At 42.1% G+C, this 15,295-nt stretch overlaps 3 protein-coding genes across 6 annotated transcripts in view; 1 reads left to right on the forward strand and 2 right to left on the reverse strand.

The window, feature by feature from the left end:
* wizb (WIZ zinc finger b) overlaps window positions 1-6,254 on the reverse strand; it is a 50,560-nt gene extending 44,306 nt beyond the window's left edge. The window contains exons 1-6 of the mRNA XM_048245006.1: window positions 6,044-6,254; window positions 5,326-5,547; window positions 4,978-5,179; window positions 3,000-3,084; window positions 1,820-1,959; window positions 72-1,652 (exon numbers count right to left, since the gene is read on the reverse strand). Coding sequence (XP_048100963.1) covers window positions 72-1,652; window positions 1,820-1,959; window positions 3,000-3,084; window positions 4,978-5,179; window positions 5,326-5,454 — 2,137 coding nt within the window. The 5' untranslated portion in view covers window positions 5,455-5,547; window positions 6,044-6,254. The remainder of the gene's footprint in view (window positions 1-71; window positions 1,653-1,819; window positions 1,960-2,999; window positions 3,085-4,977; window positions 5,180-5,325; window positions 5,548-6,043) is intronic.
* Window positions 6,255-7,986: 1,732 nt separating this feature from the next.
* LOC125296206 (N-acetylmuramoyl-L-alanine amidase-like) lies at window positions 7,987-12,421 on the reverse strand. Of its 2 annotated transcripts, none has more exons than XM_048245972.1 (5): window positions 12,326-12,421; window positions 10,322-11,161; window positions 9,631-9,841; window positions 9,219-9,513; window positions 7,987-8,666 (listed from the first exon to the last, which is right to left on the reverse strand). In XM_048245972.1, the coding sequence occupies exons 1-5, from the start codon at window positions 12,384-12,386 to the stop codon at window positions 8,652-8,654; spliced, it is 1,422 nt and encodes a 473-aa protein (XP_048101929.1). In that variant the 5' UTR covers window positions 12,387-12,421; the 3' UTR covers window positions 7,987-8,651. The 2 variants fall into 2 exon arrangements, with proteins under 2 accessions (XP_048101929.1, XP_048101930.1); XM_048245973.1 differs by having other exon boundaries at window positions 10,322-11,158; window positions 12,326-12,420.
* A 960-nt stretch (window positions 12,422-13,381) lies between these two features.
* On the forward strand, window positions 13,382-15,291 carry trappc5 (trafficking protein particle complex subunit 5). Of its 3 annotated transcripts, none has more exons than XM_048246007.1 (3): window positions 13,382-13,435; window positions 13,942-14,214; window positions 14,312-15,291. In XM_048246007.1, exons 2-3 carry the CDS (start codon window positions 13,942-13,944, stop codon window positions 14,606-14,608), a joined length of 570 nt encoding a protein of 189 aa, XP_048101964.1. In that variant the 5' UTR covers window positions 13,382-13,435; the 3' UTR covers window positions 14,609-15,291. The 3 variants fall into 3 exon arrangements, with proteins under 3 accessions (XP_048101964.1, XP_048101962.1, XP_048101963.1); XM_048246005.1 differs by lacking the exon at window positions 13,382-13,435 and adding an exon at window positions 13,448-13,553; XM_048246006.1 differs by lacking the exon at window positions 13,382-13,435 and adding an exon at window positions 13,450-13,572.
* Window positions 15,292-15,295: the final 4 nt, after the last annotated feature.

Consider the following 15,295-nt stretch of genomic DNA (forward strand, 5'->3'; position numbering starts at 1 on the left):
AGTCATGCCACATCTGCTGAGGGACCACGTGTGGCCAGAGGGGATCTGCTGTATGAAATAATCAGCCTTACCTTTGCTGTTGTCCACACTGGGTCCAGCTGATGCCTCTGGAATACTTTGAGTCTTCTTCAAGGGTTGGTCTTTTATGTCCACCTGGCTCTGTTCCTGATCTGCCATATCAGAAGCGTTGTCCTCTCTGGCCAAGGACTGCCCTGGTCTGCTGCTTCCCTTCCTCCCCCGAGAAGACCTCCGAATCCCAATGCTCTTGAATGCCACCTCCCTTTTTGGCGGCGCAGGCTCTGGATTTTCTGGCCCCGTCTCGGCCGGCGTCGCCTGGTGGGAGCGATCTTCCATCGCTGCATCGTTTGCAACGAGGGCATCAACCACTTCTTGGCTCGGCCCCGCTTGCGGAGGAGTCTGCCTGGGCACAATGTGCTTCTCCAGAGGGTCGGAAAGAACTTGAGGAGTGACTGCAAGATCAAGGGCAGGCTCTGCATGTGGGCCTGGCTCCTTTTGTCCCTCCATCTCTGCGGTGCTGGTCTGTGAGGAGTGAGCTGGACAAAGGTGCTCGCAAAGCCCAGGGCCGCTAGATTCCTGCACGGAGTGCTGATCACAGGACAGTGCAGTGGCCAGGCCTGTGGGCCGGGCACCAGGGGGCTGGATTTTCTCTGCTGAGGAAAGTTTTGGCTGGAGGCGCGGGGAACAGCGCAGCATGCCAGCTCTCTTTCGAGGAGCATGTGCTTTGGCATGGTCGGCGAGCTCCTGGGGAATGTCCGTGCTGAAGTTGCACTTCAGGCAAACAAACTGATGGCAGACGGGAGTGGGCTTTTTGCCTCTGGGCTCTGTCACCCTGACACGTCCCCCGCTCCGTTCCCCTACCTTTTTCCCGCTCTCATTTAGCTTGCTGATCTCCTCCAGGATCTTACAGCGAGACTCTCTGTGCCGCCTCTGGTGGTTCGTTAGCGCTAACCTGTCTTCCAGCAGCTGCCCACACTCCTTGCACTCAAAGCGAGTGGCCTTGCCTCGCCAGCTACCGGTAGCCTTGCCCCCTCGTCCTTCCCTCTGGTTGTGCTCTCCCATGTGGTCCTGGAGGTGGCACTTCTTCTTGAAGTAAATGCTACATTCCACGCAGGTGAAAATCTCTGGGCAAATATCTTGGTTTGGCTCCTGTGGCGTCTCACTTTTCAGCATTGGCTCTTTCCTCTCTGCCTCCTCCTCCTTTTCCTCATCCCCCTCTTTGTTGTCTTCATCCTCTTCTTCATCTGCCTCTTCCTCCTCCTTAAAATCAAAGACTCCACTGTTAGGAACTACAGTCCCGCACTCCTTCGGTCTGAGGACGGCGGCCCTTGATTTCCGGCCAGAACCTGGCACTGAACGCTGCCAGCTGCCCAGACCAGAGAAAGGCCTCAGCAGGGCCCGTTTCCTCCTCCGCCGCTCCACAAAGGTGCAGTGCGCCCAGGGGCCCGGTGGAGGGCTCTCAGGGTCCGAGTCCCCAGGGAAGGTGTATACATCCTTTTCTTGACCCATATCTTTAGCTTTTTGCTGATCATCCTTAGTCTCCTCCTTGGAGCAGCCCCCCTTTGGCTTTACTTTTGATTTGGGCAAAAATGTCTCTTTTTCTCTTGATACATTCTCAGCTTCAGCATCTGACACTGTAGATCAAAGAATAGAGGGCTATTTGTAATGTTGTCATTTGAATTCTAATTCATTTTCAAAATGGTTCTGCGAAAATTAGTTGTCTATAGCAGCACGGATTTTAAGATGGCATGTAGTTAACTATCTCTCCAAATTATGAGTTACATTAGAAAAAATATCTTACATTTTGGTTCTGTGGAGAGCATTCTCTTTGACCCCTCCTTCTGTGTGTTGACCACTTGGTCCTGGATAGGCATGAGTAAGTCTTTCTCAGGGAGTGCAAGCTTAGGGTTCTCTGGTGTTTGGCAACTCTCTTGGACTATTCTGTAGATATAAATGCAATAGCATATGTTCAACACTGTGAGCTCAGAGTGTGAAATTAAATATATCAACATACGCTATAACTGAACAAAGACAGTCATTCATTTACCCTCCTGACCTGCATGTGCTATTTATCACGTCATGCTCTAATCATGTCACTAATCCCTGTATGTGTGTTTAAACTATACTCTGATATAGTTTATAGGGGCAGCCATGGCCTACTGGTCCGAAGTCCGGGTTGCCGGCTCGAACCCCGACCAGTAGGCCAGGGCTGAAGTGCCCTTGAGCAAGGCACCTAACCCCTCACTGCTCCCCGAGCGCCGCTGTTGATGCAGGCAGCTCACTGCGCCGGGATTAGTGTGTGCTTCACCTCACTGTGTGTACACTGTGTGCTGTGTGTGTTTCACTAATTCACGGATTGGGATAAATGCAGAGACCAAATTTCCCTCACGGGATCAACAGAGTATATATACTTATATATACTTATACTTATACTGATACCCAGTTTATCACATATGACATACTGCATCACCTCACATATCTTAAAGGTGTAGTCAGTGATGGTATGCGATTTCAAGTCATATTCAGCAATCATCTCCTCATGACCGTTAACTGCCTATTCTGAGTGCACTGTAAAAAAAAAAAAACAGGTCTCCTGTAGGCAGCCCAGACTCCAAAAACTGGAAACAGACTGGGTGCAGCCTATCCCCCAAACAAAAAACGACACCTTCCGTGGAATTTCTCTGGGAAAATTGAAGGTAGGGGTGAGCTACCTCTCGGGCATGTTTAGTTTGGTCCTTAGTTAAAATACAATATACGTTGTTTTGGACAAAAGTGTCTGCTAATAAATTTAAATATAAATATAATCACAAACAAACAGGACTTCCTGCGCAATCACTGAATGCACCTTTAAGGTTCAGTCTTAACAAACCACCATTCCAAATCTTTGCCTACGCCACTTCCAGGTCTAACCAGTCCCTCTGTTAGCCTGTCTGCTGCCCTTTTCACCCTGTGACCTTCTATGACCCTGCCTGACTTCTCACCTGTCTGGCTCACATCCCGAGGTGGGTGATCCAGGGCTGTGGGCGGCGAGACCATGAGGGTTACAAAAGTGCTGTAGCTCCTCCTCTGGAACACCCCCCCAGCGCAGCACAGAAAACAAGAGACAGGACAGAGAGCACGAATGTCACTTCATACAGGAAGCATCAACAGCTCTGAGGCACACTCACTGGAGAAACACCCTCAACGGACACAGAGACAGAGTTAAAGAGATGTAAACTGCTAAAGTGTTATGTATTTAGGTATACCATGGCCAACATGGGAAAATGGACTCTTTTGTAATAACATAGTAACAAAAGGCATATGTGTAACTAAGACTGTGTTAAAGAGATGAGTAGACAGTTTTCTTTCTGTCTAGTCACAAAATTCCTTTCCCATTCCCTTTTCAATACACCAATAAACAATTCTAGTCTGACTTCAGCAGCGCATTTCATCTTTTTGCCTCTGTTTGCTCTTGAACATCAGGATTGACCAAATTATGGGGAAAAAAGCAAATTCAGTTCAGTGAGAGGTCTGGTATGTTGTCATAAAACTTTATTACAGAAATTCCAAATGACTTATGGTTGTGCAATACAGTGTCTTCATAACAATCTATCCTGAGCTAGGCTGCGCCATGCCTAATGCCATCCCACCCTTGCCAGCAGGGAAAGTCATATAATTTCTTATTTGTTATTTATTTCTCATCACTTTTCACAGCCTCAGCCTCAAAACACACTGTACATTCTGGACGTATTAATGATATTTATGGCCTATACTGATGACACTATCATTTCTGATGTAAATCTGGTTAGACACTTACTGAAAACAATGTAGCATAGTCCATTAACACCATTCTGCACGGAATACTGTATTTACCCACTCTTCTGCATTAGTCTCAGGAGGGCAGATGATGGTCAGGTTAAGAATATCCATTTGGAGTGTCTTATGTTTCCAAAACTCTTTTACCATATTTGTGTGCAGAGAAAGCAATGAAAGTTAATCTGTGTATTATGTGACCACTGACTCTGCTGCTTAGATTTATGTTAAGTCAGCCAAACCAAGCCATTCTGTTTTGGGTGCTGATAAGGAGGATTTTATTTAGCAGAAAATGCATTTTTAAACTCTGTGTATAAAACATGATGAATTTATTTCCTTCTGGTGATACACCAGAGAAGCCGCCCATTGCCAGCATTGAACATGTTCTTTATACTGTCACTGTTCAAATGTATTTAATACCCATTTCACCTAGATATGTATGTATGGACTATGGTATTGGATATGATTGACACAGTTCAAATTCGGTTCAAATGACTCGCCATGTAAAATCTCCATGGTATGCTACAAACCTACTGTTAACTTCTCAATTTGTATGTACTGAGAGAAAGTGGAATAGAACATTATGTCCAATATTTCAATATATGGTTTAATGTTCTGCATTATGTCCAATATTTCAATATGTGGTTTAATGTTCTGCATTTCTCATTAGTAGGTCACTTTGATACTAAAAGTATGATTCTATGTAATGACTGTATGATATCTGTACTGTCCCTGTGTATATCTGTGTGTGACTGTATTTAAAGATAAGCAGGAATATTATGACTTTGCAGTGTTTCACTGTTTTGAATGGCTGTGTCAGTAGCTATCTGCTCCGGATTGCCAGGCTGCCACTAATCAGGGTCTGATTCAGTGTAGTCCACGTGAGATGGGATGACCAACGCCATCTCCCGTCAGCCTGGAAGGATACTTAAACCCTAACTATTTCCTTGTCTAGTTAGAGCAGCTGATGGATCTTTAGGTGAAGTCATGCTGTCTCTCCCTTGATGCGCATCATTGTAAATAAAACTCTGTTCCTGATTTTTCATACTATTGGTCTGACTGGGTCTCTATTAAATCTATGGTATCAAAATTACCATCAGTACTTTATGAATGAGCTTATGTGTAGAGGGGGGCAGATACTGTTTACTACTGTATTCAGCAGCTTACCGTCTTGTGTCTCTTTCTCCGAGTCTGAGTCCCAGGTCAAGGAGGAGGGAAAGGCTGAGGACTTGGACCTCCTCTGTGCACTCCTCCCGGACCCGGCCTTGGCAAGCAGGCCCTGTGTGCCCTCTGAGTCTCTGTCTCCATTCTTGTTCAGCAGGTGCACACCACATGAGAACTCTTCCTTCTCATCTGAGGAACAGGGATCCTAGGTTGCACCATGCAAATAAAACATAAAGGTCTAATAACAAGCTAGGTTATTGTATACGTGTTTAGATAGTGTTAATACAAACAATAGGCTCATAACTGTAAGCTATTTGTCGATATTAATTAAGCTTGTGCACGTATGTTTACCTGTAAGGTGCGGTTTAGGGGTGTGAGCGATGTCGAGTCCTGTGCACTGACCGTAGGCAGAGACCCCTGATTGGTCCCTAAGGTGCGCGGATGATCACCAGAGGGGTGTGTACCCCCTCCAGATTCCATGGTTGCCTTGTGCACAGCGTTGCCGGAGCGTCCTCTATTACATTGTGCAGAGTGTATCCACTGCCGCAAGAAATACACAGAACCTCAACTTCCCTGCCAATTAAATACAAATTTTAAAGCTTGGATACAACAGAGGTGGGGCTCAAATGGTCCAACACGTAAACACCATTCTATGTCTCTAGATTATATTCCACCTGACGAGACAAGAGTTCAAAAACTTATTTTTAAAAACAGCGTTTGCAGTGTGCGTAAATTCATCTGCATCACGCGTGTCTCACTGCATCTGCGGGTTGCAATTTGGGACGGTCTGACCCAATTTGAGCTGTCTGCAGATGAAAAAGCAGGCTCTTCTGTCTTAAATGACAAAGATGTAACCCGAAAGATAATTCCATATTTAAACATATGACATTGTTAACACATGCATGTTCCATTGCTGTGGAGATGGATCTTTTTAAGATTTTGACAACCTTAGCAAAAATGATTGATTTCAAACGATGCGGTCGTAACCGGTTTTTATGTCTAAGCTAAGCCGTAGGCACTCCAGACTTAATTTCCCTGGAGACAGTATTTTGCAAATAACGTTACTCACGGTATTCGGCCTGGTTGGCAGGATTGGTGTAACCTTAACCAGCGGTCTTCATGCTTTATTTCTGTCGAAGCAGTGTACTCTTACGGCTGGCACATGTGTCTCGGTGTGTCGCCGTATAATCCTGATCACGTCGGAGATCACATTGGAATGCAGTTTTGACTGTAAATCTTTCGTAGTGGCCAAATTCAGGACTCCATGTTGTTTGCCTGGTAGGGACGCCACGGCTGCGCAAGTGACGTAGGTGAGGAGGGGTAGAGAGTTTAGCAGAAGGACGAGTTGTTTCAGCAGAATGGGGACGAAACTTGAAAGTCTCTTCGGTGTAGGTCTATAAGTATGGACCCACCATCCCATTCCTTAACTATCCTAGTCTTTTTAAAATAATCTCCTAGTTTTACAGAATCTACTGCCAACATGTCAGTAATGAGCCACGACTGGACACCAGAAGAATTGCCCCTTGAAAGAACATAACTTTATGAGTATAGCTCCTGGAAGAGGTGGAGGTGGGATTTTACTGCCTGTTTAACCTACGATGCAATGCAATGCAATAATATAATACATAATAATAATAAAGCGACATTGGGTGCTTTGAAAGGTGTATGTAACAAATAACATGTATTATTATTATTGTTATTATTATTAATAATAATAATAATAAGAAGAAGAATAATACTTCGTGTATTAAAAATAAATCCTTAAATTTGTCTACATTAGAAAGTAGGCATAGTGTTATTTATTGTTAAGCTACAGTATGCTATTTATGTAACTTAATACATTGTGTTATACAGGCATATGGCAATTAGTCCAGGCTCCAGTGCTGTGCTGCTAACTAAATCTCTACCTTTTAAAGAAAACTATTGACAAAAGTCAGGATGCCCTTTGTTTTCCCTGACCTGAGAAAGCCTATAGCATAGGGGGAGGACAGGTGTGCAAGGTGAAACCTATTCACTTATGCCTGCTTGAGAAAAATACTACAAAGCAACAGGCTAACAGTACTCCTGCATTCTGTGCATCTTCCATATTCATCTGTCTCAGGACTCCTCACCAGGACTGTAGTGGAGGCTAAACGCAAGTAAACACAGATTATCCACCTCTGAAATGTCAGAAATAGAGTTTATCCACCTCTTAAAAGAGTATTCACCAATTGCAACTTTTAACATTCAAAAACACACTGTATTATCCACATTCACAATATGTGCACTCATCAACACTCTAGAACCATTTAATACCACTGGTGTTGTTATAAACATTGGATAACCCCCATCATCATCAAACATGTTCTGAATGCCTTTTTTTTAAAATCTGACATCGGATGGCGCAGCCCACCTTACTCTGATCACATACTTAGTTTACCCACCTCTTATTTTACCACTACACTCCTGCTCCTCACATTTCCTTAGGTTCACATTTTCTGCAGCTATAAATGTATGTTTTGTAAGTAAGTATTGTAGGCTACAGGAAACATTTGAAACACAGTAAAAACAGTGAATAAATATTGAGTGTCTGAGACAAGTGTAATGTCATTATTAGCATTCCTTTAGAATTATATGTTTAGATTTTTTTTTTAACTAAAACAATATATTGGACTAACACAAATAGTACTATAATCATCTAGGCCAGTTCACCAGACCTTGACAAATACTTGGGGAGGAAATAATCCTCTCAATTTGTTATGTACAATATCACTTTGCCATGAAGTGGTCATAGCTGTTATGTTGTTTACAGATACAATACCTCAAGCCTATGCAGGTGAACTGACAATGAGCTAATATGAAATGTGATCAAGGAACACAGGTGAACTGGCGGAAAAGAAGTAAAAAAAAAAGGCGTTCAAAGAAAACATTTAATAAATTAAGACCTGTAGCCTGTGCATTGACCATGTCTGTTTGGGTCAACTGGCATGTATGTCTTTTGAGTAAATTGCAGTGATTTGAATAATCTCCATGTTATTCCCTTTTTTACCTGAGGAGGGCAGAAGTGTCAATCATAGACACCACTGCCCCTTGGCAAGCAGTTTGAGCATTCTTTATACAGTCTATGGTTTGAACATAGTTAGCAGTGATCACAATTGTAGCCTAGATAGCCGATCAACAATTGCTTTTTGACCAGTTACAATTCAATATATCCAAAACTCGTTTTCATAAGTATGAAGTAATTGAAGATATATATCTGCAATTTATTTCTTAGTCACAATATTAATGTAGTGATTTGATTCTGATGGTAAAAAGCAAAAAGGAGTTTAACATCTCTCCTGTGTAGATTTGAAATTCCTGATTCAACAATTCAATTTTAATTACTGGATATTGTTCAACAGTTCAATTCTTACTTGTATGTTCAGTAAGGAATAATGGACAACACAGTGTTTGTTATCAAGAAAAATAATACATTTTGGAGGTGGTAATGTGCATTATTGTGTATTATTTTTCTGATACCTGACATATTTGTCATGATATAATGACAGGGAGGAGTGCAATTACATTTTTGTCCAGCCCTCTGTCCACACAAGGTTAAAGTACAAATAAAGAAGCAATCGTATTATGAAGTTATTAGTAATTTAATCATCTGAAGTAGGCAACTTGCTTCAAGATAAGTTCCCTCTGCCCTGCAATCTTCAGCTCTGGACTTCCTGTGGAAAATCCAACACATGTACAAGTTAAATGAGAGCATGAGCAAGAGCACAGTCCCATCAGATATGGAACTTGTTCTTAGATTAAATAATATTTTGATTTGTCATACTTGTACTGTATAAACATTTATGCATTCAGCACACACAGCCAACTCATAGTGAAACTGCAACTTAATGATATCTGGTTCCCAGGGAGTGGAGATGGGCACACACTGTACAACCTTCAGCCATGGCTTAGTCTTAAACTAAAATGAGTGAGCTTGTATTTTATCCTTATAATGAAAGTTATCTCTGATTGTCATTTTTAGTTTTATTTGTACATTTTTTTTGAAACCCTTCTATGGTTTGAGGTGTGAGTAGTTTTTGTTTTTTTTTAAAGCCCTGAATACAATCATTAATTCTTCATCTGAATGGAGGAGAGAGTTGTGAGGTCAAGGAACTCTCGTGAGGTTACCACAAAGACTACAGAAGTACTTCTATACTCTTTGGATATATAAAAAGTACACCAAGGTTCTACATACAACCTCTTTGACCACGGATATTTTTTCTTACCCTGTAGTGCTCCCAGGTTTGCACATTTTTATAGAAGGCATCGCCAGGGCAGGAGGTGGCCACCACTTGTCTGTGTCCATGCACGATATAATCTGACACCAGGCGTCCGCCACTTACGGCACACATTGCCAGTTTGTGCCTTACGAGGTTCATAGTATTTTCAGATGGCAGAGTCTCCATGTAGTCCCCGATGAATGAGACCCCATAGCCCTTGGAGTTGTGGCCCTTGGTGTGAGCCCCTCGCCAGTGCCAACCACGACCTTCGTAAATGTAGCCATCAGAGCCCGCCACGAAGCTGAAAGACAAATCCAAATAACACAAAGGACTGTTTACACCTGACCAGTTGTCGGAGGTGGACTTACAGCATAGTTAAGCATAGTTATTTTGTCTTTCAAAGGCAAGTAAATTATACCTGTATCCAATATCATCCCAACCGCGGTCTTCCTGATGGAAACGCTGCATAGATCTCATGTCTCTGGAACACTCTTCAAAAGTCAGGCAAGGCTGGCCAGGTGTGGATGTGTGGTGAATGTACAGGAACGACAGAGGCAGAGAGAGAAGTGTTGGGGTGCCGCGATATGGTTCTGCTCCCCATTGGCAGCGTGGAATGATGGCTGGACATTCTGCCAGTGCCAGCAAAAATTGGGAGACATGGAAGAGTTGATAGGTTGAGTTGAGATTTACCTCATTAATATAGGTAAGACTGCTCAAAAAAAATTAAGGGAACACTTACAGTTTTCCACAATTGTTAAAACACATTTTGTGAAACCTTCCACCCTTTTCTCCATTCTCAAACTACATTCACAGAATGTCTGACAGTTCTTGCAAAATAAAACACTCACCTCAAAAGTTTTACTTGTGCTCAGAACCAAACAGTGTCAGAGTACAGATCCAGTGTATGATGGAAGTGTTCCCTTAATTTTTTGAGCAGTTTACATATGAACAAGTTACATTAAAACTGAAACAGCTGTTTAAATGTTTCCCCCAAAAATGAGAACTAATATAGTCTGCATTTATGTGACAAAATATACTGGAATAAAAAACAACTAAGGTTTTGTTCTGTTTGATAGCAATTTACCATATTGACTGATACTTTGACTTACCGGTGTATCTGTGGTCAAAGGCTTTGATTCCTCCCTCTATAATCCTTTCAAGCGTTGCTTCACTTGTCTTCTTCTGTTTCCCTTTGTCTCTATTTAACTTCTCGTACACAGCCAAGGTGCCTTTCACCTGCCTCTTCAGGTAACCAGGTCTTGAGAAGCGTACAAAGTTCTGCCTGCGTCGGGCGCTAATGAGCCTGGGAGCACTGTCCAGCCCCTTGGCCCTAAGACGGTAGTTGTAGTATTGGTTGAGTAAGGTGCTCAGCTTGATGGCACGACGGGAAGGGTTAGATACTTCCATTCCCAGAATCACTCCATCCATGCCCCCGTTCACCTGAGCGTCAGTGGCCAGAGAGGGAACTCCTGAGAGGGTGAACATCTTAGGGGAGGTCACACTATCCCAGCATCCATCTGGGCCCAAGCGGTGAGTGGTCGAAGAGCTTCTCGAGTGATGGAGAAAAGAAACAGCCAAGGTTTTGGACAGCGCAAGTGGGTAGAGTCCACGGACACGGCCTTTGGAGACTGACTGCAGGCCAGCTTCAATGCCCAGTAGGAGAGGAGCCAAAGCAACAGTTGTGCCATCACTGGTGAGGACAACACCCTTCTCCACACCTGACTCTGTCACCTTGTGATGTATTGCTGTTGACAGATACTCAGAGACAGTGGAGTTCAAAACAGCCTTACGGTCATCCAAAGCCCCCAAATAGCGTTTAATGAAGGGACTGTCCAACTGTGCTGATTTACGCAGTTCCTTCACCAAGCCAATAGGCGGTAGTCCAGGAATCTCAGTTTCGATCCACTTCACAACTTGGATGAAGTGATTCATATGACTCGGTGGGTCTGCTGAACACAAATGGCTTAGTCACTTAGAAACACTAAAATCAAAAGTATTCCACAGTTAGCAAAACCTGACACTTAAGGAGCAAAATATCAGCACAGAATTAAACAACTAGCATAAAAGCCAAATGTCAGCCTCACACTTTTTCCAAAACACTACACAATACTTTCCAAAATACCACACCCATGCCTTCCAAAATACCACACCCATGAAACAATTGATCAAACACACCTATCGGGTGTAAAGACACTTAGTAACTGTAAACTTAACAATCAGTCCTAAGCACTGTAAAAAGCAAGCCTGTAGGGGAAGGGAGAGGAAGATATAGAGGATATAGGATATAGAGGATACCTGGAGGAGCATGTGAACAAAGACAAGGACCACATTTATGTATCATATTTTCTTTTTTGTTTTACCTTTTTTGTCTCCACAACTGTTTTCACTTTCACTTTCACTATATATTTTATTTAGAATTTATGTTCTGCTCTGATTCCCAGTGCAAAATGCAGAGAATGTATTGAGTATATTTCACAATGTGGAGAGAAATAAACCCCCCAGTGTACATGTCTGGTCTTGTGTGTTGTGTTTGGTCAGTAAAGGCTACTCTTGTAAATCCTCTAATCCTACTTGAGTTGTCATTTTCCATCACTTTGTGGCTTAACTCCACATGCTAACCTCAAACTCGCAAGAGATTCACCTTAAAAATTACAATAAAAGACTTGATGATTAATTAATCTACTGTTGGTGTATCATCAACACTTTGTGCAATTAATGAGAGAAGAAGCATAACATAACTCATATTTCCTCACTCACTATATCCCTGAATGACCCTCATGTTCCCTCACATTACAAAGACAGATATTGCCAGTAGGCTACCCACTTCCTAACCTGACTGTCTAAACTGTGTAATATTTTCTATGGTACGGCTTGCTTCAGGGAAAAACTCTGAAAAAATTGTACCACATAGTGAATGACATAGTTCAGACAGTCGGGTTTACAGAAAGTGGGTACTGACAATATCTGTCAAAATTATTATAACATAAGCCATCTTAGTGTAGCCTACTATTCTCTGACCTAATTAATAATAATAGCTAGTATTGCATTGTGCATGCAAAGACATACCAGTTTTTTCTCGCTGTAAAAAATACCAATATATTTGAACTGCTCACCAGCTGCATGACAGATGGCCACCAGAGAAATAGTGAGGACCCATTTCCAGGGAAAATCCATGAGTGGAGTGAAGCTCTCTTCTCTGTGTTGTTCGCTCTGCTGTCGCACAACAACTCTTCTCCCCTCTACGGCCAGCATTTATATACGTAGGTGTGTTATGCAAGAGGTTTGCTGAAGTGGTATCAGAGTAATCTGATGCTGGTTGTGGGAGTCAACAGGTGCCATGTGAGAGCTCCAAACTTCTAGTCATGACATGCATATGCCTACACCTGCATTCCTGTTGCCCTCATGAGACAATATATGTATTTATATATATATATTTCTGTGATCTAGTATGTTTTCATCACACACACATATAAGTTCCCTATTAGTTTATGCCATTGTCTGGCCCGGGTGGTTGCAGCTGCATGAATTCCCACGCTCTGTAACCCTGTCCATTCACCCACATTCATGACACTGAATTCTGGGATTAACCCACTGTGAAATGCATCCTAGTTCCACATGCAGATTAATCATTGACAGGGTTGTTTGTGTTTAGAAGGGATAAATGGTACACCTGTCCTGTTCTCTATTGAAGTTGTGGAAATGCTATCACATAACAAGAAGTTTCCATAAGTGGAAATGTGAAAGCTGTAGTAGAGGTTTGCATATGACTGCTAAAATCATGCATTTGTTGTTTATATAGACAAAATCCACATAAAGGAGAAGGCCTATTTAATTTATCTTAGGGACGCTTACACCCTGAGGTTTTTAATCAATTGAAGACTACACAAAATTGATTATTCTATTTGCAATACCCATGGGCACGGAAAGAATCATGTGATTCTGAACACATAATCTTAAAAACATGTAGGCCTAGCCTGATTTAATTAATAATTGGAGGCTAATTATTTGGCACATGTCTCAATTCCTACTCGACTTTGGAACACAACATGGAGCAAAAGCAGAAGTGACATAATTCAGTGTTGCTGCATTGCTGACTTGGGCATAGAAAATACACGTTATATTGAAATAACAATGGTGCTACGGACTTTTATTTTATCGCGTGTTGTGACTTTTATTCTGACGGAAAGCAGAAAGGGAAGTGATAGACGGGACCAGGAAACTAGGTACGTGCGAACTGTCAATGTAGCTACCTTTAGTAGTAAACAAACTTTCCTAAATCCTTGAAGATACTGTGACCTTGACTTTAGTATTCACTGGCTGTTAAAGAGTTCATTGAAGAAAGTATGGTTTTGAATTCCCGGTGAAGATGGGCTAACTCATTATGTCCTCAATTTATCCAGTGTGTTAGCTAGCTCAATTAGTCCAGATAAAGCTAGCTAATGTAGCCTTTCGTTAATATCGTTAGTATTTTTTATTGTACAAAATATTGTATTTTGTTTTGTTAGCAATGCATTCAAGCTTCATATTTCTGGCATGCTATCTGACAGTCATACAAATACATATTTCCAGTAGTATAAAGTTACCATATTCTACTCAATGTGATTTTCTGAGGCACTTGTCTAAATGCTAAGTGAATGCTAACTTGTCAGCCAGGTCAGGTGAAGTGAAGTGTGTCAGCTGATTATGATAAGCTATGAGGTAGGCCTAATGTTGTTTTTGTTTGTTTAAGATGATGGATACCCGATTCACCAAGGGGAAATCTGCCATTCTTGAGCGCTCGCTGACCCGGCCGAAAACCGAGGTCAGTTTGAGCGCTTTCGCCTTGCTGTTCTCTGAGATGGTGCAGTACTGTCAGAGCCGCGTCTATTCAGTGTCCGAACTGCAGGCGCGTCTGGCGGACATGGGTCAGAGTGTGGGCGCCAGCATGCTTGATGTCTTGGTGCTACGCGAGAAAAACGGCAAGAGAGAGACTAAAGTACTTAACATCCTGCTCTTTATCAAGGTAAATATATTCCATTAACACCATCTGTATTTTTTTATAATACATGCCTTCAAATGTACCCCAGCTAAACCAATCCTGTCTTGATATCACTCTACAGGTATCTGTGTGGAAAGCTTTATTTGGAAAGGAGGCTGACAAGCTGGAGCAGGCCAATGATGATGACAAGACCTACTATATAATTGAGAAGGAGCCACTAATCAACGCCTACATTTCTGTTCCTAAAGAGAACAGCACACTGAACTGTGCCGCCTTCACAGCGGGCATTGTGGAGGCCATCTTGACCCACAGTGGCTTTCCTGCTAAGGTCACTGCACACTGGCACAAGGGGACCACGCTGATGATCAAGTTTGACGAATCAGTCATTGCCCGTGACAAAGCTCTGGATAGCAGATAGAGCATGTGGTGCTGGAATCACCTGATTAGCTCATTTGTATATTCTCAGATGTAGAGAATAGAATAAATACCTGAGAGACGGAATGTGTTGTTATGCAACACTCCATGACTGACTGTTTGTGTGACTGAAAGATGAGTAATGTATGACTGTGTAGGAGGTCTTAGTATATTTTCGAATTGATGGTCTTTTCTGTTTCTGTTTGTCAAAAATCATTCATTCCTTCCAATACATACGCATGACTTCTTTTGGTCAGATGTTGTGTGGATCGATGAACGCTGTTAACAAAGATGGAACTTAAATCCATATGTTTTTGGAGTTTTTATCTGTTGATGTTGGACGAGGGGTGGGGGGTCTGGGAGTGCATCTGAAATTATACTAGTTCAGAATATAAAAATGGTGGCTTACAATTTTGTAGATATGTTTTTGTTTCATGATATGAGCATTACAGTAAGGTAAATGTTGTGATGTTATGTATCAGTTGCACAGCTGCTTGTTTTTTCGTATTCCATCAATATGACATCATTATGTTTAATGTATTTGACCCAGGGGGTCAAAAAGTCTAACTCCCCCATTACTGTCTAAGTATTTGTGAGAAGTAGGCTAATGCAGGAAACTATAAACAGTTTTCTTGGTTGTTTCTAATAATACATAATAATAAAAAAGGTTGTTTCCTTCTTTGTTCATTTT

The sequence above is a fragment of the Alosa alosa genome, chromosome 6 (assembly GCF_017589495.1).
Source record: "Alosa alosa isolate M-15738 ecotype Scorff River chromosome 6, AALO_Geno_1.1, whole genome shotgun sequence".
Lineage (NCBI taxonomy): Eukaryota > Metazoa > Chordata > Actinopteri > Clupeiformes > Clupeidae > Alosa > Alosa alosa.